A 27,783-nucleotide genomic window follows, 5' to 3' on the forward strand; every position below is an offset into this window, starting at 1 on the left:
GATGCAGGTACTTATACAGGCAAAGAGAAATATGCAGTGCAGACCAAAGTATCTATCTGGTTCATTGCACTATATTTTATTGGAAATAATTTACTACCTGTATGGACTACCTCCATACATATATTTTTCGATGTATACTTGATTTATTTTTTTATTGTAATCATTTATAAACAAGAATTTCTATTTAAGAATATATTATACATCATAGATTCTGAGCGCATTGAAGAATATGTATGGACTTTAGAATGTTGTTTTTTTTATTATTATTTGGTAGTCACTTTTTTAAGCAGTGAAAAGCGTCTAGTTGATACATTTCATAATTTTCTCTACAGTTTCATCAAGCGTAATGGAAATCCTAGGAAAAGTATTCAAAACACAATCTTTTCTAGTATGTGTTCAACTGTAGCCTTCGGTAGCCGAAGCTAAAAGACTGACGACCACTCTTATCGATTTATTATTATATCAAATTTTTTGGTGAGTTAGTATAGTATCAACTTTTTAGGGCTATTTTAAATATTTGTTTGAGCATATAATTTCTCATCTGTAATGTGTACATTAGGTACTTATTACGTATTCAGTTAGTACCTACTTGGTTTTTATTAAAAAAATTAAATACGAATTCCTAGAAGGCAGACGCATTATATTAAGTTTCCATCTTCCAAAGTAATTGCTCCGGGACTTATTAAGATTAAGTAACTCCGAGATCATACGAGGAATCAGCGCGTAAATAATATGAATGAAAAATATAACAATCTTATAAGATAAATTAAAAAAATTAGAAACCGACATTTTCTTTTCTTTTGACACAGTTATTAAGAAATCGTGGCACTTACTAACGTGAATCAATAATATGTTCGTGTGTTTTAAAACCTGATCAACTATTCCAAGTGACATATACGACGCAATCATACGCAACTTTTAGATTTATCTATTTAATTTGTGTGTTCTGTAATTTCGTATCGTGAAGACGTGCCTGTTTCTCTTATTTCGACAACAGCTGATTATTGTGGTTATTTTAATGACATTTATTAAATAGGAAAATAATAAAATATGTTATAACAACACAGTTGAATTAGAATTTCACACTATCCTGCAGTATTCAGTGTGTACCTCTGGTCTTGTATATTAATTACATACGACTGGTCCGTTGATTTTATGTTGATTTTATTTCATTTTATTTTATTTGTGATTGAAATAAAACCATTAATAAACAATAAACATGATTAGTTTTTATTCTATAGGTACAGTACAAATAACATTTAAATTATCTATATTTCATGTATTTGAATTTTTCTATTTATCGTATAATCATAAGCCATTATAAAAATGAGCTGATATCGGTGATATAAGTGAAGATTATAAGTTACTAGGTAACCTGAAAATGGCACGTGTTTCCATAACTTATTAGTTATTAGATAGGTATTACCTGTGGCGCCATTTAAGTTTTTTAATAGCGGTACCAACATTTAAGCAGGATAATTTGTTATTTAGCACTAAGGCTTTAAATTCTTGAATCATAAAATACATCGTTTAAATCTACTAACAAGTGAAACGGCTGATGAAATGAAATAACTAGAACTTTGAAATTGCTTTTAATGCACATAAAAACAATGTAAAATAATAATAATAATAAAAATATATCAACAAATTTAAATAATATTTATTCGATGTGGATAAATTTTATTAACATGAATATTATTATAAATACTAGTAAATAATAATAATTAATTGTAATATAAGAAATAAGGATAACTGAATATTAAAGACAAACATATGCGTCAAATAATTTGAACTGTTATTAGATTCCATTTCACTTTCAATAAGTCTAAAGTTCTAATTTAATAACATTATAAGAAATTTAAATTACTAATTCAATACATAATTTAGAATTTATATGGTTTTATATTATTGTTTGATCAAAAAATATTTAGTTTATAACACCGAAATATGTTTCATGATCTACTAATTCTGTATACATTTTATAGAGAAATTTATTTTCCATATTTTTACATTTTCAGAATTTTGTACATTTTACAATACATATTTTTGATTTTTTTAATACATATTCATACTTTGATTAGGTATCAATTTAATTTAGTATCTTATACCTAATAAAAATATTTTTTCTCCGATTTGAAAAATAAATCAAAAATTCATGGACAATAATATATATTATGTTCTTGCAGGTTGTGTTTAAGCCTACTCGGCACACCCCGACCACGTAGCTCCATTTATGCTCATAATTCAATATAAAATTTCATGTTGAATATTGTGAATAATACGCTGAATTATATAACTATAAAAGTATATCAGACATACTTGAAGTATTATATATTTTATATTTGTACAATGCAAAATATTTGCAATACATATATATTGTTTGGTTTAATTCAAATGTAGTGTTATCATTTGAAGTAAATTACTAATAATACTAATAATAATAATGTAGGTACTCATTCATTTGATACACAGTGATTTGATCGTATATTACGATGGCCGGTATTATACGTATAGGACGTTCAGACTTCGGAGCAAAAAATTAAAAAATGTATTGCCAGATTACATTGGCTGTATCAATATTATCATTTACATTAACCATTAGTGGTACAAGCTAAAATTTAAAATACTAATTATAGGTCGTACCGTCGTCATTGTCGCTGTCGGGTCGAAAGAATGTATTTATTCATAATATGCGAAAGGGCACGTCTCTTCCCGAAAGCACTTGTCCGATTCAAACAATACGCGTGTAGGTACGGCACAAAAAAATCAACAAAAAAAAAAAAAAACTAGGTGTTGCTGCGGTGCATTTACATTCAATAATGATCATAATTTATAGCTGACTTCATTCGAATAAACCGTTATGATAATAATATCGGCACGATTAGATTGCGAATATTCAGATGATGTATACTCGCAGTGTGAATTAATAAGTACGTAATAATATTCTATATGAATGTTGCGTACACTCAAATACTATTCGACGACTACAAGCAAATAAATAGGAACTTTGCTCGATTTATACACAGCTCGGCGAAGCATACTCTACAAGTATAAGTTATCTTTATTCAAATGTCTTCGGTTACAATCATTAGCCATTGGCGAAAGTCACAATATATTTTATGGTCGATTCCACACGAACCAGCTGGATGTATCGGCTATAGGGCATAGGCACTAGGTCTACGGTGGATAACTTATTGATAATATATACTGATGAGAGGATTTGAATAATTCAATACTAATATATAGTTATTTATGGAACCGTTTATAGAGTTCAAAAATTGATCAGGGGGGTGTCATTATGTTTAGGTCACCAAATTATTGTTGCAGGGTTTGGTACTTTGGAAGGTACTTTGGTATTACTAATATTTGTAATCGTCATCACCAGAAATTAGAAAGAGTGATACAACGGAAGACTTGTTCTATAAATATTAAAAATACCATAGGAAGAAATTGTAAGATTAAGCAAGAATAAGCAAAATTAGTGAATGAGGTGACGAGATGGCGGGTTTTTCAAATGAATTTACTTAACGAACATCGTACTCACATCGTGAAAATATGTTCATTATACCATAAATATAATATATATGTATGTGTCTACTGCATGTATATATTATAATATATGGTTAACTTTATACTCAGTTTTTGCTATTGTCGTATGTGCGTTAAAAAACGTCATTACCCGACATTATAAGTGTATTGTTGACAGAGTATAATGTACATTATACCACGTTAACGCCTGTACATCATCGTAAAATTATTATTTCCTGGACATGAATGAAACTCTTCGGCCTTGGTGTGTATTATATTTTTTGTGTCTACAAGATTTTGACATTATTAAACCGCGAAATTGTTATTAATTTCTAAATGTACACTATAATATCAATTTAATAATACACATAATGATCTATATATGATACACATATATGTGCAATATAATATATGCAATGTAGGTGCATGCTATTTTATAAATCATATTTGTTCGTCTTACACATTGTGAAATTTTGAAATCTATTCAAAGTAACTGACAATTATATTTAGTCGGTTCTATATTTTAAATAATTGTAATAATGACAAGGTATTGTTTATACTAACGTGGGAAAACGTTAATAATTCGTGACACAGTGAAGCAAAGCTGTGATACGGTCATGCGCTACGAACATAATATTTTAACACAGACGCACTTCACAAGAATGAAGACACACGATGAGTATCGTAATCTAAATCTTAAATCGGTTATATTCATTTGACGTGCGTATTAAAATTGTAATTTGGACAGCGAATTGTGTGTTTTATTCGAAAATATTATGTTTAAGTCAAAAACTCAAAGATCATTGGGCTATTGGTAAAACGTCCGCACTTTCGTTAAAAAATTATCACGAAAACCATTTAAATTGATTAACGCTATATACCTATGACAGCAGCCTTCGAGATCATTGGACAAGCGTGTAAAAATATATAAACCCAATTTTGACTTTGTGTCTTTCAACTACGATAAAGAGAGGTACATAATATTTCGGGAACGGGACATTTTGGCGAAGCCGTTTAGCCGTGAAACCGTTTTGGCGTAAATGTTTCAGATTATTTTAAAATAAATGTATTAACCAGTAAACCAATCAAAGCGTATTTTAAAGCTCAATTATCTGCGTTTATGGCGATATGTCTATTGTTCAGTAACCTTCGTCATTGTCGTACAGTGTAATATATAAGTATAATCATTCAGAGGCTGCCAACCGAAGAATAAATGTTGAAATGGGAATGGTCCATCCTACATTATCGTCATTTATAACTTGCTTAAGGAAGATTCAAGCTGGAAAGGATACATATTTATTTCAATTGGAATCAGGAAGAAGTCCTCCTAAAAAGCTCAAAAAATATGAATTGATACGGACAAAAGACTACTAAAAATAGTATAAAAATCAGATACACGAGACATTTTAACATATTTAAGAGGTGTAGCACATACTATTTCTTTAAAATAATAATGTTTTTTAAATTTTTCTGTTTTTTTAAATTAAATAAATAGTAATTTTAATAAAATAAAAACTAAGTTAACTACGTCAAAATGGCTTCGCGCCAAAACAGCTTCCCGCCAAACGGCCGCGCCAAAACGGCCACGCCAAAATGTCCTAAATCCTAATATTTCGTATACAATGTACAATGTACATATTATAATATATATAATATATATCCAACATGGTCTTATAATGAATACAATTATAAAATGGTTTTTTTTTTTTTAATTGTATGAAGCCCGCAAAGTATTCTATTCAATATTTTTGGCCAATTGGATAATAATTTGAGTTTGACATGTTTGATCGTAGTCGCGTAGTCATAAAAAACGAGTACTCTAAGTACATATTTCATTAAATTCATATTATATTATTATATTGACTTGCATTAGTGCATCTAATAAAGTAATAACGGACAAAATTATGTATGTATGTATTATATATAATTTTTTTTTAATGAGCAATTAGACCTGCTAATTGAAAATTGTATAGACTAGCATTATACATAAGGCACGCAGTAAATAACTGAGATGTTTTTAATTGATACATATATAATATATATATACATAGGAGGTGTAGGTGTAGGTAAATACATTGTATTATTTTAATAAAATAAAATGATGACATTAAAAAATATTCTAAGAAGATATTACAATTACATTTTGAGAGAAGCGAGTAATGCAATGATGTTACGATGATTTGGTTTTTCTTTTTGTACACTATTAATTTTTTCTAGAAGTTCTTCAATAGATCAATTTTTTATACAACTATTTGATATTATAAAGAGGTCATTTTTCTAATTTTCTCAGTAATGTCTAGTAAGTGTAAGGAAAAACTACAAAATAGTGCAAAAATATAGTGAAATCTACAAAACCAGTTATTGATGAAAATAATTTATGTTGTCTTAATTCAAAATATTATCATTAATTCCTGGAAATGTTAGCGATTATTTTATTAATGGGGTTACCTATAGGCTATTATAATAAACGTTTAGTGCATTTCTTTTATCGGTAGTAGTTGCAGACACATATTTTGTAATTTACATTTTAGGCCATCATAAAAAATAGAACTTTAAAGTTTTGAATGTTGAACCGATACTCAGTTGGGGTGGTGGATTTGGGTAGGGTAAAATTGCACTATTTTTGTCGAAAATTGCATCATCGGGACAGAAAAATGTATTGGTCGTATGCACTTAGTCCGATCATCCCATAAAATATATTTATTTACGAATATAAATAAATAGGAGGTCTCCTCATATATTTTACATTTATTTCTAAATTGTAGGCAGGTACTAAATTGATCGACAAACGCGTAATATTGTGAAAACAAAAATTAATTTTCTTAAGTTCCCGGAATGGTCAGATCAAATGCAATATTCGAACATTTGAGTGGTCAGTGCCATTCAGACATTTTGAATTAGGTGAAGAGCAGAGTTTGATTATGTCTGTGGATTCGGGTTATGACGCACATATCACCTAATAATTAATAAAAAGCAATTATATAACATCGTATGATATAACGATTGGTGGCCAAACGCGCGTATGTATCATAATAATGATATAACCGATATCACGTGACTAATCGATCGCTGGCATCGCATATAATATTTTAACTCCAGCAGCGATATGACGACGATGTTATCATCGTATATTTTATGACATAATAATAGTGAGTCATGACTCATGTATCCGAGTCCCGAACGCGGATGTCGCTGGTCGTAGTCGGTCACAACAAACTGCAGTGCGCCCCGCAAGTACACGACTGTGGTAGTGAAAAACAAAAGCAAACTTATTAGAAAAATCGTGATATAGAAAAACGTATAGAACGTACATATCGTTATTATCATAATATGTGCGCAATAGGTTTTTATGTAATTTAAAATAACAACAACAATAATAATAATAATACGACTGTGCTCTGCAGTGTCCGAGCTCCGTCGCCATAGGTCTCGCGAGTACACGAAATATTATTCCGGGTTTTACGGGGCCGCGGGTTGCGCAACGACGTAGTCTCCCGCGACGGTAATATCAGCGTACAAGGAACCCGGACAGAGCGTCTCCTCCGCCGCGGCCGCGTCCTTCGCGCCTCCACCCCGTCCGCGCGGCGCCGGCGGGGGGGTACAGCTCCGTGTCCGCGCGCGCGCGCTCGCGTGTTACGTGATGCCAGCGAGCAGCGCGCGTACATCCGCCCGGGCCTGCACCGCCCACGACACGGCGCCGCCGCCGGTTCTCCCTTTCAAGGTGACGGTAGAAAGTTTCGTGACAGCAGCTGCCGCTCCAGGTGCGTTCATCATCCTGAGCGCTACACACCGGGTGCAGGTGCTGGTGGTGGTGGTGTCGGTGGAGGTTCCGGGGGGGGGGGAGTTTCGGACACGCGGTGGGGACTCCGCGGCGCGGAGGACGATCGCCGGACCGGAAGACGGAGAGGGAGGGCGGGAGAACGGAAGCGGGACCGAAGAGAAAGTCGGTCGTCGCCGACTAGACTTGTATCGCGCCGGCCGATTGACACTGGGTCAGTATTATACTAGTGTCTTCAGCGCGAACATCGGACAGTACAATTTTACACTCGTTCGCGACAGTGTCCACGCGGTGCAAAGCATATAAGATAAACTTAACGAAATCGTTGAAAAAAATTATACTCGACGCAATATAAACGTCCATATACACAACGCGCATCCGGTTTTTTTCGTAGTGACAGTCCACGTGGATACAGTTAAACACATACATGGTCGTAAAATTGGGTGAGTAAATAACAAATCATTTTCATTATTATTATTATTGTCTAAATGCAGGGTTTTTTATTCGAAGACTCGAGACAAACTACACTTCCTCGACCATGGCGTATATTATCGTAATACACGTGCCGATTTCGTCTTTCTGGAGCTCCTGTGTATTTGCTCCGTCGACCGTAATAATAATAATAATACTTAATTCGACAACTATGTACAGTAAAATAGAGAATATTATAGTGCGATACGATTTTCAAACGGCTCCATATGACCTATGACATAACAACATAATATTATAATAACACCTAATTGCACATAGTATATAACTTCCCGCCTCTGCATCAAATATCTCTATACGGTATATAGTTTTTGTCCCGTGTGCACGCACAAGCTCGCCTTCGGCTTATTAAACGTCAACATTATTAAAATGTACAAACGATGGGTGGTAATATGTCTAACGGCGCGCGGTAAAAAAAAAACGATTATTTTGTTGTTAAGGTTGTTACACTATTCTTTTCTTTTCGCCGTCCTTCAATTGAAAGTAAAACGACAATACTGCAAACAAACACAAACTGTGGGCAGACGCGCACAATGGGGATATTACGACGGAACAAAAGACTTTTTTCGTGCGTTAGGCAAACGCCAAGAAAGTCCAAAATTTATTCACCCCTCCGGTTACTGTCAAAGAGTACCGGCCCGTGACGAAGATCATCCGGCCGGCGCGTGTTCGCATAGTTTAATAATAATAATTACGGGTGTTATAGGCGCACATAAAATATGGGTACTTTCTTCGTCGGAATAAACGGACATTCCGTAGAGAAAGGACTGTCGCCCAAGGTCAGCCGTTTAGAAATACGTTCAAAACGACTGCTACGATACTATTATTATTATAAACGCGCCCGAAACAATCGCACTGTATGATATTATTGTTGAATACGCAAAACATCTTCTCCGTTTCTATTTCGTTTCGCACATTTAAGTCGGTTTCGAACAAATAAGTCTCGTTCGATACGATTATAATATAGCGACCGCACGTGCCGGAATCGGTTTCAGAATCAATATTTCCAATCTTCCAAATGATATTGAGTAGGTAATCGTATTCAACTAAATTGTAAATGCACTGCGATTTAATAAACCGTTGTACACAATATGCGCAGTGTATATAGGTTTGGTAGAAATTTGCTTTCAGAGTCACTGAACCGCGGCAAGCATTGGCCAAAATACGTCGGAACGACCTTGGCGGTTTTGTCCTCTGCGCGACATCTTGTAACTAGCAGAGTATAGCGCTATAATTCGTATAATATGTAAGACGGCAATGTTTTTTTAATACAATGTAATATCATTATTGTGTCTATAATTATAGTCCACGAATGTAGTCAATGGCCGATGTCGATATGATATTAAAGTTAACCAAACAAATGATGTAAAACAGCGTAACACCCGCCAAATTGTAACAGGCTTAAAATAATAAGTTATTTCTAAAAATTTTCTAAAATATTATTTGGTGACATTTACATCCCCCTGAAACACGACAAAAAACTAGGTATTTAATGCAATTCGATTTGTCGTTTTCAGTGATTATTAATTAGAAATGAATGAATAATAAATAATTTCAATACTCTATAGAAACGATTAACTTAATAATTTGTTGTTTACATTATCAATCACCTACTAATTAGTTTTCACACCACGTACAATTTTTCACGGATAACGAAATTATGTGTATTGTCGTCGTGACAGTAGATAGGTTAAATGGATTTTTAAGTATTTAAAATATCTGTAAAACGATTAAAATAAAATAATAAGACCCGTTAAGAATTCTAATTAATTTAAATAATAGTTTTTTTTATAATATTGTCTGATTATTACTTCAAAAATATGGTAATACATTATTATCAATTATGTAAATATCAAAAACTTCGAAGACGACGAAAAGTGAATTCGAATAATCACATTTCTCAAAGAAATAATTAGTCCAATCTGCTGCAATCAGGATATTAAATATTTGTGGACATTGCTGAATCTGATTAAAGTCTTCGAATAATAATGCGTAGTGTTCAATCCATATCGCCCGGAGGCTATGTCTCTCTAATCTCTACACTCGCATTCTGTATATAATTTACTTAGTGTCATATTACATAAAAATAATTTATGCGTCTACGTCGTTTTGAAATAGGTGTACAACTGTTTAACTGATAAAAAAATAATACGGATTCATTAAAAATAAAAACAATTAATGCTCCATTGGATTGGGGTTTTTCGACTGTCGTTTTTATTTAAAATATAATACCGACTCCGAGGAAGAGATCAGACATAATAACACTGTGTACGATAACGAAAACGCGTATATTTTCATTGGTCCTCTTCAAGGTCTCGCGTCATCCCGCTCACGGCACCCCCCCCCCCCCCCCCCGATCAAGCACACGTACACTATGCACACGCACTTTGCGCACGCACTTTGTGCACCTCGCACCGCCGCGCCGTACCAAGGCGGGTGCAACTTTCGTCCGGCGAGTGGGTCACGGTCGGGCCCAACAGCGGATATGATACACACAACAGCGAGATTAGGGGCCCGCGCATGCAAACCAGTTCTCCGGCGTACGCAGCGACCAGTTTCCCCTTATCCGACGAGCGTCTTAAGAAAAAAAATTAGGTTAATACGAGTCCGCCGCTTCATCTGCAGCCATTCGCCAACAGCAGTCGTAATAACTAAATATAGCCAATAGATATAAATTGCATGAGGTACTACGCGTCAGCAAACTGCCACGGCGCAGACGCGACGCGCACGCGTACGAGACAAGAGTCGCAAAGGTGTGAAATTTGGCACACATATACCGCACCTATTCGATATTATAGTCATGATATATGTACAGACGTTCAACGTGTGCATAGTAATGTATTCAATATATTATTATTTTTATGATAATATGTATATCGGAATCTGCGGGCCACTATAATTGGCGTATATTATTATATTATTTTATAGAAAGCGACAGCCGGACCATCCGCGAGCGAGTGATAACAGTTAACGACTGCTTCAGGTTTATACGTATTATTACCATATTATTTTAGTACACCAATGTATGAATTATTCGGCTTTCATCCCAAATTCGCATCAACTCGGTGGCATCGTCTCGGATTTTTTTTAAGGGTGCAGGGCAAAATGGTAATATTAGCAATTACCCATTGACATCGAATAGTGTGTGATATTTGAAATGTTTTTATGCTTCCGGATTGAAGAGGTGCCCGCCCATACACGCCTAATACTGCTCTTGTTGGTTAGAAATAAAAAAAAATTATTATTAATAAATCAATTTTGATCAGTTTTTAAACACTCAAGACATACCCATTTCAAAAAAGTAAAAAATCATCGAGCAGTGTATAATTCATATAAAAATATAAAATTAATGTGTAGTATATAGGTACCTACATAATACAACATATTTATAATAACATAGGTATATTTTATTTAACGAAATAACGCTACCGCATTAATATAACCACACCACCCGGTAATAATAATACGTTGCAATTTACAATTATAGGTATCTATATTATATAATATGATGTTCCATGTTATTTATCTTTGTCTATAGAAACTGCATGTGGTATGCACTATTTCTTATTTTATCTTTGTGGCGTAGATTTTCGTCGTTTGATTTGATTGATTTTTTACATATATGACCACCCACATACGTAATGTTTTATGATTAAATATGTAGAAAGTACCTACATCAATCCAATCGGAAAACACACGGCTAACCCAATGTTATAATTCAATACACAATAAATACACTTATAGTTGTGTATCGACACGATGTTCTACATATTAAGTCATCAATCGCCCACACTGAATTGAGATTCGATTAAGTTAGTAGAGTAGCGACTCGTTAATCAATCATTTCATCTAATGTTTTTAGTTGTCTTTCAATTGAACACGTATCAGAAGAATGTATAAGCGTGTTTTCATTTACTAAACTTGAACACGTTTCGCGGAGACTTAAACGAACAACCAGCAGGGGACCGTTATAAAAATTATTCTCCGAATCGATGATAATATTTTGAGCAAGGATAATAATAATAATGCTGTATACTTTCTTTAACAATTATCGAGCAACAATAAGACGATTAGGTTTTGGCCGTTTTGGGAAAATACTACTTTCGCTCTTGATACCATTCAAGGTCGTCGAAGAAAATTGTTCTTCTATCCAATTTCTGTAGTACATATTGCAGATAATATTGTTATTAGCGATCACGATACAATATATTATATTGTCTCGCATCACATTATAGCGAACCGGTCTCCAAAAGCGATGTCTTCATATCGGAATATAATGGGGAAGAAGATCGACGATCCATTACAGAAGTTCTGCTTAACTCACACACGCGCCATGCATATTGCATGCGCATGCGCACACGTACACGGCCGCACACATACGCACACAGGCACATGCACGGCTATTCATTCAAACAACGTCGGCACTTTCTCTGCATCCATGGCTGACACACATACCGCGTGTGTGTTATATGCTTCTGTAATAAAAATACAACTGGCGAAACGGCACGGCCAATACTTTCTACACTATATATGCCGACTGCAGTTTTGTGTCCGAGCAGTACCTACACTACAATAGCCCTAGACTAAACATTTAAATGACGAAAAAAAATCTAAAATCTAAAAACGAAGTTTAACGTTTTTCCCGTCGTAAAGTGCGACAGTGATCGTGAATACGGTCGTGTATTGCTTTAGGCGAACGTGGTGTATCCGAATCCGGATTCCCGGTCGAGTAAATGTTGTTTTTTGACTTGTGCTGAATTTCACTTCTGCACCATATTACTCGTGTGGGTTGATAGCCGACACGGATTATACCTATAACACAATGTATGTGTGTTGAAAAATTGTATTTTCTAAGCTGCACAACTTACATATATTTATGGAAATTTTGGGAAATTTTGTATTTTTTTTTTTAAATGTATAATATAATGATATGTTATAGACTTTGTTGAGGGTATTTTTATTTTTATTTTTTTTGATCTGTTCCCCAACAATAACGTACAGGCACATATAGGTATACGTATAATTTAAATTGTATACGAAACACATAACTATAATATAATATTGTAACGTCATCAAAATCAAATAAATACGGTGCCCGACTGAAATCGGAGAAATTTCAAAATGACCAACGAGATTTTTACATGATATTGATGTTTTCTTCTAAGAAATCGAGCAAAAACATACACCTATACTATATACATATCAGCTATTATTTATACAGTGAACATATACTTGACAGCGAGATTTACACGACGTTTGCGGCGTATTACAACAGAGAAAGTGATTGCGATTTACATATTATATTATTCATTCGTATTACGACGTTTTTTGATTGACTATATAATGCATATAATACTGCAGTGTGCCCGTACAGGCATATGACGTTATATATACACGTTCAGAGATGAATTTGTCACCGGTCGCATATTTCACGTGAAATCTGGTCCTTTCGTCAGACGCACAGCAGTCGGTCTCGTTATCGTCGAGAGTCACGATAATTACGAGTGCGTCATATTTCTCCGCCTGACAAGCGATTTTCGACATTTAATTGCAAACGGTTGCCCTTGCACTGTGCAGTTTTCTATTTTCTTTCCACCGGACGCTTATACACGTGTCGCAAGACACGCTCACGGGACCGCGGCATTTTTCGTTTCTTTTTTTGTTCGCGGACCTACCGGGTTTAGTTCGATCTGAAACCTGACCCCATCGTCGGTATAGCATCGGTACACTGTATAGGTATCCGTTTGCGGGCTTCAGCTCATCGCTTTGACAGCGTGCAACCCTACACCGACGTGAATCGGCCAATGGCCAATCGTCTTAATCCGATACCCGAATACTTTTAAATATAAAATATCAAGAAGATATTGGTATAAATAGCCACAGGAGCTTCACGAAATCGTCCACGTGTTTTTATATAATAATTTATAGTATATCACACACTATATGTCATTATATTTACACAGTTGCGAATTAAATATTTTGTAACGCATGCGTTACCAAACCGCGCATGATATGTGCGGTGTGGCGGAAAAAACGATTGTTATCAAGCTCGAGACCGATTTTGAGAGAATAAAAGTAAAAGAAGAAAAATAATTGAGCAATTTGCTCGCCGGAAAAATTAGCCATCATCAGTCGACATCGCGTGTATAATAATAATAATAATATATAATAGGTAATCTACTCATCTCTGCAGAGAATAATACGACGACCGCGACCGAGACGATTCAAACGGATTCTGTTGCGACGGACGTCCTTCCATTGTCTGCCGGGCGCACTCATTGTGCATGCACATGGCGTCGTCATCGCGCCATCATCGCCGCCGCCGCAATTATTATCGCCAAATTAATTTCTTTCAAATGGCTATAGAATAATAATAATAGTAAAAAACCCCCGAAAGAGAAAGTGTGGTGTATTTTTTTTGTTTTCATTCAACAACGTCGCGTGTTACGAAACTGCAGTGGTCTGTCAACGTCCACCCGTGGTTTCCGAACGGGACCAACGATCCGGATGTGTTGAATCACGTATCGAACATTACCGCTATTAAAACAATATAGCTATAGATACGTTCTTATGTGTTGGTGTGTACATTGTATTATACTGTGTTTATTATGCACGCACGTCATAGCGCAGTCGCAGAAAAACAATACATTAATATTGCTAGGCGAAAGCCGCGTTTCTCGTCGCCGAATTTCAGCCCCAGACATATTATTATTATATTGTAATATATTTTTTGCAAACGGTCTGTTATGACTATTAGCTACGTCAAACAGTGTGACTTGATCAAAATCAATGGGTGAAAAACAAGTCTTCACTGTAAAATGTGTATACAATCAAAACAAACTACTTACATAAAAAACGTGTGTAATTTGATCGTGCGTCCGTGTCACTTATACTCACGTTATATTGCATATCATACGTCACTTAGAGGAGGTGGTCCTTCGGTAAAGTCGAAAAAATGCCACGAATTCAGCCTTTCAGGCCCTACTTGACATGTTCGTGTGGGGGTCATATAAGTTCAGAGTTTGAAATACACATTTATTGAATAGTTAAAAATGTTCTAAAATAACTAAAACATCAATACAATTAATAGGCACATATTTTCGTCTATATATTTTATGTGTCTTATATAAGGTATTATTATTATTGTGTATAAAATCGTGTAGCGAAATAAAATAAAATACAAAGCTATACAACTAAAATTAACAATGATCATTATTATTACTAAAACAAATCATCTTATAATTATTAATGTAATAATAGATAGTAATGCAATAATCTTACATGTTTAATATGACGTGTTATACGCATGTCTACATTCTGTTCTTGTAGAGTTTCCAAAGACGTGTAATATACGGTCATATATGTTATACATACAGGGTGTTCAACAAGTTTGAAAACGGTCCAATTAGAAATTTAGAATTGATAAACGATAATGGATATATAGGTATAGGTAGTACCGGAACCGGGCTTCACCCCCAGCGTCGTCGCGTTAAAGTCTCCGCCGCCGCCGCCGCCCCGAATTACTCGCGCCAAATTTAATGGCGTGCGTGTAATTGAAAATTAACGAGCCGAGTTTAATCTCCCGTCCGTCCAGTCACGTCCGTACGGTTAAGAATTAGAAAGTAAACACGGACGCGCATCTCTTCGTACGCTCGCGCGCGCGCACACACACACACACACACGCGCTCACACACGCACACACACACACACACACTTGCAAGCATACATACACTGCATGCAAGCACACATACACACACACATATACATTCAAACACACCAAGACACGTCGGCAACGGTGTGTGTGTTAATCTCATCCGTTTCCGTTTTGCCGAAACAATGTTCACGCCGAACGGGCGCTATGTCGGAGTCCGTGAAAGCGCCGTCCGCTTGGGTTGAAGCCTCTTTATTGTTGTACACACGACGGGAAAGGAGGTAGGTACTTCTGTATCGTATACTTACGTCGGGCATGAAATATTCGCCGGTCGACGGCCCGTACGACTTGCAGGCCGGGTGGTCACTGGTCGGCATCACGCCCCGGGTGGCCGTCGGTTTAAACTCGACGCGTCCACACATATTACTATCGGTTGGACCCGGTATACGGTCGTCAGTCCATGCGCAGGCTTATAACAACGATAAAGGCGCCTTTACACTGTACCGTGTCGTCCATAATTTAGGACGTCGTCTTAAAATTACAGTGTTTTGATTGGCTGAATATTGTGGTTACCTAATTAATATACCACGTTACCAGGTGTTACCAGAAAGTTGAAAAAAATTCAACTTGTCATCGTGCGGTAACAGTCGTGGTTCAATCCTCCTGATAATAATAAATAATTTTATAAACCTATCTATTAATATATAATTGTTATCAAAACCATGCCAACATGATACGCGGTTACATTCGTTAACCTAATATATACCTAATATAAACCATTCTACCAAGAACGAAATTAGAAATGGACGACACGATAAGAGTTATGGACGACACGATACAGTGTAAAGGCACCTTAATGCGTCGTAAAACCGTGTACCCCTATCTACCCGTGTCCGCACCGCGAACGCGAAGAAATATTCGTATTCCGTTTTTTATTCCGCGTTTTCCATTTCGGTCGGGTTTCTGCTACGAATCGTCAAAGTCGCGTGGCGTTCATGGCGTCCACACGATATCACAACGCCACTGCGCAGGTAGTATAACTTACGGTCGTGTACCGAAAGAGGTGTGAAACCCAATGGCACACGCTTTTCCCACAGCGTAAAGCCGTTTTCCCAGCACAACGGTAGGTAATTATAATATAATACCGTCTACGTACGTTATTATGTATACGACGCGATGTGTACGTATTATTCTTCATTCTATATTAAAACCTCTAGGTTTACCTGGGATAGTATTTTAGACGATAGTTTACGAACGACCGCCTGAAAAACGACGTTCGGCGGGGTCTCGTTTATAATTATACCCGTGACACCCAAATATTATACAGTCGCCTCGTGTAAACGAATCCCGTGGGTTGAACCGTGTATTTACTAGTGTTTTCTCGCGTGGCTCAGTACACCTCTGTCGATCGAATCTCGTTTGTCCGAGCTGTTTATTTGTCGCCATCGAGAAGAAAAAACCCAAACGATATACATCGCAATCTCCCCGCTTCACCTATGTATGCGTATTATGGCCGCGAACATATTATTATTATTATTTTGTTGTCGTATTACGCTTTTTTTGTAAATCGAGTGTTATTTAATTTTGTTTGCGAGTAACTGTGTGCCATTATAATGTACTCGCGACAATATTTAATAGCAACAATAATATAACATAACGCAACGTATTATTATCTACGCAGCGTAGTGGACTGCACCGTCGTGTGAGGGATCGACGAAACGGTTTTGACCTTGCGAGGGGTGCGGCGGAATAAATATTTACATCCTACTGACCCATATTCCTGGGCGTGCACGCGGTTCATTGATCTTGATCTTGGAGAGAACAGGTCCTTTTTACACGAACATTGAAAGTAATTCGATACATATATTTACACACACACACACACACACACATATGCATCATATAGGTATTATATTATACATGTATATCTGATTCAAACCGGTTCTAATCGAAACCTTCGGATCGGTGTTTCTTTCTATTTTTCAACATGTGTATGTTTTCTCCCACGGGCCATTGTTTCTATTTTATTTTTTATTATTAAATATTAATTTTACCTCCGCGCTAGACTATAATAATAATAATAATAATAATAATAATATTATAAAGATGTGGCAAGTCTGGCGACGAACATTCTGCGCTGTACATACACGTTCGCGTCGACCAATTATTATTATTATTATTGTTAGTGTGATTATATGCTTACATTATTATTAGTCATTACCATCGTTGACCCGCCCAATTGACAACAATCGTTCAAATATGCCTAATGACGGTCGGGGGGAAATCCTCCGGATGGGAGCGGGGAAGAGTCGGGACGAGAACCCCGGGCGCCGCTTGTTTCGGTCACGATTTTTTGTACGCGCTCGTCCATTTACAAATTTAACGGATTGCAAAAAAATAGTTTTTTCCCGTACACATTATAATAATAATATCATCATGTTACTCGGTGGATATTCGTATGTTAAATATCTTTCAGTATTCTGTTTTACGGCGTGCCTTACCCACACGGACACGGCGTCTACGTTGTTTTTATAATTCGCATCCTTCGCGGATCCTATTAACCAAGGGGGGAGTGGGTACCTTAACCACATCCTGAAAATACCGCCGTTCTAGTAACTCGCATATTATTTGTGACTGTCCGAAGCCTCCTCGAAACATATATCGTGTCTACTGCTTTTTTAGCCATGATGGTATGAAATCCTCGGCTGGGTTAGTGGCTTGCCGTTTTTTCGATCAGTATTCAATGTCGTCCTCGTTTTTCGGGGGTTGAATTTTAGCTGTCGCGTCCGTATCGGCGATTTGATGATATTCGTGAGGGGCGCAGTTTTTCGCACGATAAACGACGCCGCTGCCGGGAAAAAAACCTCGAAAGAAACGAAAACCACGGTTAATCGCAGAACAGCGGCCTCTGACTACGACATTATGATTTATAAGGGAGGACGTAGCTCCAACGAACATAATATTTTTTATAATAATACATTTAATTATAAATATACCTACGCAAACCGCGGTCTCTCTACCTCTCTAATTGGCGTTCTGAAGACGTAAAATATTTGAAAGTGCAATTGCAACGAACGCACATCTATACGCCATACACGCGCGCGCACACACACACGCGCACACACACACACACACACACACACACACACACACACACACACACACACACACACATACAACAAGAGGTATAACATGGGACGTGTATACATATACCCATCCGCCCGCCCACCCACATCCCGAAGACAGTGAAAGCGCCTTACTTTCCCGGGCCCGGTCGACTCGAGCGCCTCTAGCGGCCCGCGTGTTCCAGATACATATTACATTTTTACGTTTTCCAAACACACCGTTTTGCCCCGCCTCCGGCGCGTTCGATTCCGATCGTTCCGGATGCCGCGCGCAGACGACCTTCACCCCGAAAACGTTTGAGATCCGGTCTCCAAATATTATTGTAAATCGTGATATTATTCCACATTACTATTATTATTATTATTATAATCTCGTACGTTATATTTTGTATTATATTATATACCTACTCGCTCGGGTCCGGCTGATCGAGACGCGGCCTCGTTTGTGCTTATATTATATTATCGAGCAAGGGCGTAGCCAACGAGATGTATATTTTTGGTAACCGACGAACGTTTAACGACGTTTTAAATCGGACTGGACATTTGACAATACACTCGGTAGCCCCCTCCTCCCTTCCCACCCGATGACATTTCTAGCCACGCCGTTGATATTCGGCGTACACGACGATTGCATAGTTTTTTTCTTTTTCGTTTTGTCTCTAACATTCGATTTACTATATTGTTTGCAGATCATTCCGTCAGGTTCACTATGAAGAGATGCCTGAGGCACCAAGTGTACATCGTGTTCTACGGAGCTCTGCTGTTCTTACACGTGAGTATACAATAATTTTATTATAATATCGATTTGTTTTTGTATTTTATAGACCCCCCCGAGTACAGCTTTACCTTTAGTGTTCAGTATAATATTATATAACAATATGACGTTTTTGTCGACACGTCCGTGTTTCGTCAATAACCACAATAATATTACTTGCGCACTATATTATTGTGGTTTCGGATGTACATTTTCACGACGTGCAACATTAATTAACGATTTCTAATTACAATATTATACTATTAATAATTATTTAAAAACAAACACATGCCACACGTTAAATTTGCGTGCAATGAATTATTTTCTTTATTTCTATGATTGTTTTTTGCAGCGTACAGTTTAACGTCGTTCCACAGGTAGTTAGCCCGCGTAAATTAACTGTATCGAGAAAATAAACTATAATGTTTCTATATTATATAATCATAAATTATATGGAGTAATTTTAAATTTACATATCATGACTTTTTTTTTTTATTTGGCTTGGACTGTCCGCTACAAAAAAGTCTCAAACTCACTTTTTAATTTTTATTTCGTAATAATATGAATATCGTAAGAAAAAATATATTACAGTAATATGGTAATAATATATGTACATAAGTGGATAATCTAATACCTTATACCTTAATCGATTCACGAGATCACGCTACGCATTATTAATTATTATTGGCATAGTATGCATTTTTATATTCAAATCAACGTCAATCGGTCGACGCGCTAATCTTCCTTGTAATAGTGGGCAGTAATTATAGCATTTTACCGTGAAACGCGAAATGCGCGTTTTCGTCATTATCTTAATATCGTGTTACCTACATAATACACACGAATACGCACAGAGAATTATAGTCCAACCACCAATTCCATTATGTAATTAAAAAATAATTATTATTATATTACGTAGGCTGTATAGCTTATAAAATAAACAGTAGCCGAGTTTAGGACGCAGGATCGAGTGAGTCGACTGTATATAGTGCAATTTCGGATATGTAGTGTTGTCGTTAACACGCTGTATAATATTATTATACGGATGTAAACACTTAAGCATTTATAAGAAACTGCTCTGACGGGCTCGTATCGAAGTATGACCTGTAGGTCATATTGAATTTTAAGTAGTTAGTATTGTGCGAAACACCGTTTCAAGTGCCGACGATAAGTGCTGAGTGCTGACCTGCATCAGGAATATCACATGGAGGTGCAGCATACGCAATTTATCTGCAAAAAATTTAAATTTTGTTTTGTTTTTAACAACACGATATTCTTAAAATAATCTGTACGAAATGCAATTAAAATATTTTAAAAGCCGACTATCCTTTAAAGAAAATTGTCTGGTATATATAATATATAGCCAACAAAAGTGTAGTTTTATACGATCCCGGATAATCACCTTCCATAACTCGGTTTCAGTAGAGTATCTAGTATTTTTTTTAAGAGTGTTTCGCCCAAATATACTCATAATTACATTACTGTATACAAATTACAATAAAGTTAAGGTTATAAAAAAAAAATGGGCTGCTAAAAACAATCGCACAAAGTTTAAGTTAGTGTCTTGCATTCGTACAACGATATACGTGCGGGAAAAACGTCACTAATAATTATTACAATAATATTTTTAAACTATGAATTACAAAATGATTTTATACAATATTTATAATTACATAACAAGACGAGCAGAATGGGGGTATTATCATCCCCATCCCCAAACACCGCCTTTGCGTACACACGTCCCCGCGACGACAATCACATGTTTTATGAAATCGACAATAATAACAACAATAACAACAATTATAATTTACAACTCACATTATAATCGTTCGGTCTTTGCAGAGCACCAGTGGCGACGGTAGTCTGGGGCCGGAGAACAACAACGCGGCGGCACTTCCGCTCGAACACAGATCCGGTGGCGGTTACGACGTCGGACTTCCGCTGCCATCCGGAGGTCCGCTACAGGGGCCTCATGACGACACGTGGCCGCTGCAGGCCGTGCCGGACGCCGTCAAGATCAAACACCTGCAGGTGCAGTGCGAGAAAACGCACATGCGAGTGAACATCGAATTCGACAGGCCGTTCTACGGAGTAATTTTCTCCAAAGGTGCGTATATATTCAATAATGATTTATGTATAATAATATTATCGTTGCGTTCACTGGGATTTCAAAAAATTGTCGGGAGGTCACCGAGGCAGCAGGAGACTGGAAATCTGAGCGGGGGGAGCTCTGCACGAGACGTTATTGGCGTTAACGCGCGCAGCCCTCTCGTCGGACATTCCCGTCGGAAAAAGAGATTTTGTTTTTCGAATCGACACTATTGACTACGATGACGCGTACTCTATTGGGCGTCCATCGTGCGGTCTGTTCAATTTTTTTTTAACGAGACCCTATATGACTTATAATTCTAATACGAGCTGTGCCGACGGCTGGAGGTGTTTTTCGTTTTTACGAGCACACGATTCGTATGACGTATTTTTTATTATACGTATCGTAACAATGTATTTTCATCGGTAAATCACTTGAAACAAATAATAATAAATGATACAATTATTAACTTCTCGGAGCGCACAGGAGATTTAGAAAACAATTTTTACCGCGGATGGGATTTTTTCGACAATCACAAGATAATGTAACATTATTTAGTGATTTCATAATAATTATGCTGGAAGAATGATAGTTAAACTTTGAGACGAAAAGAAAAAATAAATAGGTAAAACGGTAGAAAAGTATCAAACTTACTACAATATTATAAACGTTTTTCGTCACAGATATATAAAAATACTAGATAGACGACTCCCTATTCCTACAATGTAAAAATTATGAAGCCTACAAAATGGCCGAGATTCTCTTATCTATAAGAGGTGAATGTTTACAAAATATCATATATCAGTGTTGTGAAAATGTAAACATTTACCTCTTAGAGAAGAGAATTTCGACCATTTCGTGGGCTTCAAAATCATTTCCAAGTCGGCTATCTAGTATTTTTATATATCTGTGTTTTTCGTAATTTTGTTGAGCGGTGACCGCCGCCGCCGCCGCCGCCGTACACGTCATCTCTCGCTTGACCCGTATTTAGAGCCCCTATATACATCTAAGCACACCGCTGACCCACTAAATGCCCTCGTACGCGTATTTTTAATTAATATTTATGAAACTTCTCGCGGAGCCACTCTCTATCGCATACACACGCGTACAACTACCATATATTATTATTATTATTATTATTATTAAATACGCTGAAAGTCGCATACTGCTGCAGTTGTAGTCGCTGTTGGTATTTCATTTTTTTTCCGTTGTTGTTTTTACTCTAATTGACCGACCGCTGCAGCTCGTAAATCGTAATTATCGGTCCGTGTACGTGTACCGTAATATTATATATTATAATATGATATGCTTTTCCAAAGTGGTTTCGTACAGTTCGTTAATGCGACCAAGCACGGTATGATGGGAGACTTCCCGCGGTGCCAGCTATTTGACAAAAAAAAAGAAATCGTTTACACCACATCTCTGCACGCGTACGCGCATCATGCGTAATAATAGTATACGCACCTACGTATTAATTATTGTATAGAACAGACATAACAATGTAGTGGCAAGTATACATCAAACTGCGCCGAGCCCAAACTACTTAAAGATGCGTCTGAAAATTCGGAGTTGTGCGAAGAAAACGCGTTTCTCGTCATAAAATATATATTATCACGAGACAGGTCTGCACAGCAGTCGGTTTCCGTGACGGAAACCGTATTACCATATTACCGTGTTTTGTAAAATCTATTTTCTAAATTGGACAAATTACAGTACTACCGCAGTGTCTCAATATATCCGATACGGTGCCTTTGCCTAATAGATTTTTTTCCTACCCCGTTCTACTCCACCACACACCCACTAGATTTAACTCATACGTGGCACAATAAATACCTAAATCCAGTTGCGAATAGATATATGACTGTACGAGGGGGCGCAGTTAAAGGAAAAAAAAAGGATACCTTGGACTACTCACAGAACGCGATATTGTTAAAGCACGTACTCGCATGACATTATGACGTGCATTACTGCAATCTGCATTTGCAAATGCACTCTTATTAAACTTTTACGGGCGCTGATACTCATAATAATTCTAATAAAACAGAGACGTCAACTAAACGAATTGTACAATTTTCGCAGGTTTCTACAGCGATCCGCACTGCGTGCACGTGAAACCCGGAACCGGTCACCTGAGCGCCACGTTCGAGATACTGCTGAACAGTTGCGGCATGACGTCGTCGGGCGGTGCCGGCGGCGGCGGCGGTGGTGCCGTGTCCGGTTACGGGCAGACGCCCAGCGGCAGTTACGTGGAGAACACCATCATCATCCAGTACGACCCGTACGTGCAGGAGGTGTGGGACCAGGCTCGCAAGTTGCGGTGCACGTGGTACGACTTCTACGAGAAGGCGGTCACCTTCCAACCGTTCCAGGTGGACATGCTGCACGCGGTCACCGCCAACTTCCTCGGCGACAACCTGCAGTGTTGGATGCAGATCCAGGTCGGCAAGGGACCGTGGGCGTCCGAGGTGTCGGGCATCGTCAAGATCGGGCAGACCATGACCATGGTTCTGGCCATCAAGGACGAGGAGAACAAGTTCGACATGCTGGTGCGCAACTGCGTGGCGCACGACGGCAAGCGAACGCCCATACAGCTGGTCGACCACAACGGTTGCGTCATCCGGCCGAAGATCATGTACAAGTTCCAGAAGATCAAGAACTTCGGGCCGTCCGCGTCCGTCGTGTCGTTCACGTACTTCCAGGCGTTCAAGTTCCCCGACTCGATGAACGTGCACTTCCAGTGCGTCATCCAAGTGTGTCGTTACCACTGCCCCGAACCCAAGTGCCCCGGCGACTACGCCCTGCCACCACACGCGGCCGACGCCAACGGCGGAGACTACGCGTCTGCCGGCCTCAACTCGGTGCACCCCAACGAGTACGGACCTCCACCACCACCGCAGTTGGCCGACTACCCCGCTTATCCGGACCCGAGACACCCGTCCGGGCCAGCCGGTGCATACTCTGAACTGAAACCGGAAATAGTTTTACCGAACGCGGCGCCGCCATCTGCCAGCAGCCCTAAACCGTCTCAGAAGGACGCGGAGGCAGCGGCCGGTGACGACCACAATGACGGTAACGACGACGACGACAGTCTGAACCTTCCGCCTCCACCGTTGCCCGGCCACGGTGCGTCGTACGCTACCGTCAAGCGACAGGGCACCGTCGGCAGTGACGACCAACAGCAACAACAGCACATGAACCTGGTGTCGTTGGGCGGCCGTCCGCGGTCCGTCGACATGGACGCCGCCGCTAAGCCACACCGACACCACCGTCGGTCCACCGGCGATCCCGAGCTGGACGTCAACACAAGCCGCGTCATACAGGTGGTCGCGCCCGGTGACGTCAACTTCGCGTTGAACGTGCCCAACAGCGGTAACGGCACCAACGGCGGCGGCGGCGGTAACGGCGACACGGTCGTCATGTCCACCCGGTCCGGCCACTCGGCGGACAGCGTGTGCATCAGCGTCCCGTCGTTCGTAGCCGGTCTGGCCATGCTCCTGTCCGTGTTGGTGGTAGCCTGTCTGGTGGTCACGTTCCTGTTCTTGAGGGTCCGGTCCATGAACAACGCTAAGGCGATGTCGTGCGGCGCTCCGCCGTCCGCACAGGGACCGTACATGCACGGCGCGGCGTTCGAAGCCGCCGAGTTCGTCAAGATGGCCAGTTCGTAGGGCCACTCCGGCCACGCTGTGGGCCACTCGCCACCAGCTTAAACAATAATTTTCCGACGACCCGAACCCCAACAATTCCAACCCACACAAACACACCCTTAAAGTTGTAATCCATAATAATATGTAATCGCATACCGGCAGGTCGTGTGCGATCTGTCGATTCCGATTCCGATTTTTCATTCGCCAAAAACAAACGCGCCGTGATTCTATGGCCGAAAGCAACGAACATCATCAAATGAAGCTCGAACTGATCCTTGATTTTAAGTACACGTTGTCGACACACAAACCGCCAAAAACGATAAAGACAAATCGGCCATCGTGCTGCGCGCGCGGCATAGTTATTACTTTGCCTTTTTTACCCGATCGCAAAAATGTATTTCAAAAAAATCGATAAAAAATAATGACGTGTATAGGTGTACCTATATACGCGTTCATATCGTGCACACAGCAATGCGCAGAATACGGCGCAACACACCGTATTCTGGGCAGGGCGCAGACGTTTAAGACATATTTCACAAAGTTCCGACATTATACTATTATATAGACGTCTGTTTAAGTTATTTTATTTATTTGTAAGCACATCTACTGTAGTAAGCAGTATGACGAATGACGTACGGGCAATGCTCGAATTAGATGATAACCGTATTAATATTATAAGTTGTATATTATTATAAAATAAAAAAATTGTTTATTTCGTGCGAATGAGGCGCATTTTTTTACACCGATCGCTTGGACTACACCGCAATATGTTATCTTAATAGCACACATTTTGTTATAATATTGCAATGGATTGTTATTAATTTAAAATATGTCATGACTTGGCGACAGAAATGGTCGGTCGCAGCGGACGAGAGTCGTCGAATAATCATAACAAATGTTAACAAATGATATTATAACGTATAATATTATTATTATCATCATACAACATGTACATTATTATTTTTTTTTTTTATCTTTGTAAATATTATATTTATGTATAACATTAGTCTTAAAGATATCATATTATATATATATAATATTATTTTATAGCGTTTAAAACAATATTATGTATACAGCGATCGATATAATAATATATTATAACATTACCAGCTTTTAATTATTAATTATTATCATCATCATTATTATTATTATTACCTTGATAATAATTAATAATACCTACGCATTATAGTAGAGTACAATGAAATATTTATGTATCAATATATAATAATATAATACTGTGTTTAAGAGAACTATAAGTCTAAACCATAATAATAATAATAATAATAAAATTTATATTTATAAATGTATAGTGTTTGTAAACACGAGAAATGCAATTTATTATAATATTCAGTTGTGCATGGACCTAAGACGACATGCACAGTTAATAATAAAAATAAAAAAACGTAATCAAATTGGTCGTGAGTACTGTGTAAATATGTATATCATATAATAATAACACATATATGAAATATATATATATATTGCGACCATAAATTAATATTATATAATTATCTATTATTATAACATATGCTATACTTTTATAAATAAATAAATATTTTTTTTTCAAATCGATTTTGTTTACACAAGTACCAACTACTCGATATTTTTCCTGGAAATCTATGAATCATGAAATAAACGTTTCTGTTATTAAGCAACAATGACGACGAAAACTTTACGAAAAATCATATTCAAATGTATAAATGCTGTTGAATAGTTTCGGTTTGAATTTTGAGCCCGTTACCCATTTATTGGAAAAGTATTTTTAGGATGCAAATGTGCAATATTATAATCAATAACACTGCACTGTTTTATATTGCACAGTGATGTACCTGCGCATTTCCAACATTTTACGCTGTCCTACATGACGTATGTAGTAGCGAATAAAAGTTTGTTCGCTTTTTGCTGGAGACGTGTCTCTATAACTCGAGGGAAATCGAAATATTCCGAAACAATCAAAGGTTAGGTTAGTATTCATCTTACCATTGTAAGACGAATAATATATATATGTGGTGTACTTACATGAAACAATAGTATATATTCAACACGTTTGTGTACGCCGAATGGTAAACTCTTACAAATGTAGTGTTATCTCCTACAAAAGATAGTGTTAACTCCCACAAAATATAGTGTTAACTCCTATCAAAGATAGTGTTAACTCCTACAAAAAATTAATATGGTCTTGAAAAATATAATAAAACTGTTAAAAAAACAATAATCATTATCATAATACCAAACATCGCTGATCTATTTAAAAAATTTTGTACCGCAAGTGCCGATATGAACGTATAGTATAGTATATAATATGGATATAATCTAACCTTCGATAATCATCATACTGCAGCGCTAATGCGCTATAAACAAGCTCCATTCAAGCGTTTGTTTATTGAATAATATATATTTATTATTTTCAAGTTATGATAATGTTGAGCTTTTTGAGCTTTTCAACTTCAAAATTGTGAATTTAAGTAATATTACCCCATTTTTTTAAAGGGAAAAATTTCTATCTAGGAGATTACATTATCTTTGATTTTCAGGTAAAACTTTTAAAAGGTTATTAGTGTAGGAGTTTATACATTTAATGATGATTCAGGTAAAAAGGTTATTTGTGTAGGAGTTTACATTTGGCCTTGTGTACATCATCTGAAATATAGGACTAGCAAACGGATATATACAGGTCACATCCCCGTAATACATTTCCCCATCAAGTGATTTTCCCCGTAAAAAA

At 37.5% G+C, this 27,783-nt stretch overlaps 1 protein-coding gene across 1 annotated transcript; it reads left to right on the top strand.

Annotated features, from left to right (window-relative positions):
- The first annotated feature begins 7,506 nt into the window (after positions 1-7,506).
- LOC111027118 lies at positions 7,507-25,797 on the top strand. Its single transcript, XM_022305342.1, has 4 exons — positions 7,507-7,749; positions 19,261-19,343; positions 21,168-21,432; positions 23,494-25,797. The coding sequence occupies exons 1-4, from the start codon at positions 7,734-7,736 to the stop codon at positions 25,077-25,079; spliced, it is 1,950 nt and encodes a 649-aa protein (XP_022161034.1). The 5' UTR covers positions 7,507-7,733; the 3' UTR covers positions 25,080-25,797.
- Positions 25,798-27,783: the final 1,986 nt, after the last annotated feature.

Source organism: Myzus persicae, unplaced genomic scaffold, assembly GCF_001856785.1.
Source record: "Myzus persicae strain clone G006 unplaced genomic scaffold, MPER_G0061.0, whole genome shotgun sequence".
Taxonomy (NCBI): Eukaryota; Metazoa; Arthropoda; class Insecta; order Hemiptera; family Aphididae; genus Myzus; species Myzus persicae.

Coding starts and splice junctions, on each gene's coding strand:
- LOC111027118 (XM_022305342.1), top strand. Junction 19,344..21,167: donor GAGCTCTGCTGTTCTTACAC/GTGAGTATACAA, acceptor CGGTCTTTGCAG/AGCACCAGTGGCGACGGTAG. Junction 21,433..23,493: donor CGGAGTAATTTTCTCCAAAG/GTGCGTATATAT, acceptor CAATTTTCGCAG/GTTTCTACAGCGATCCGCAC.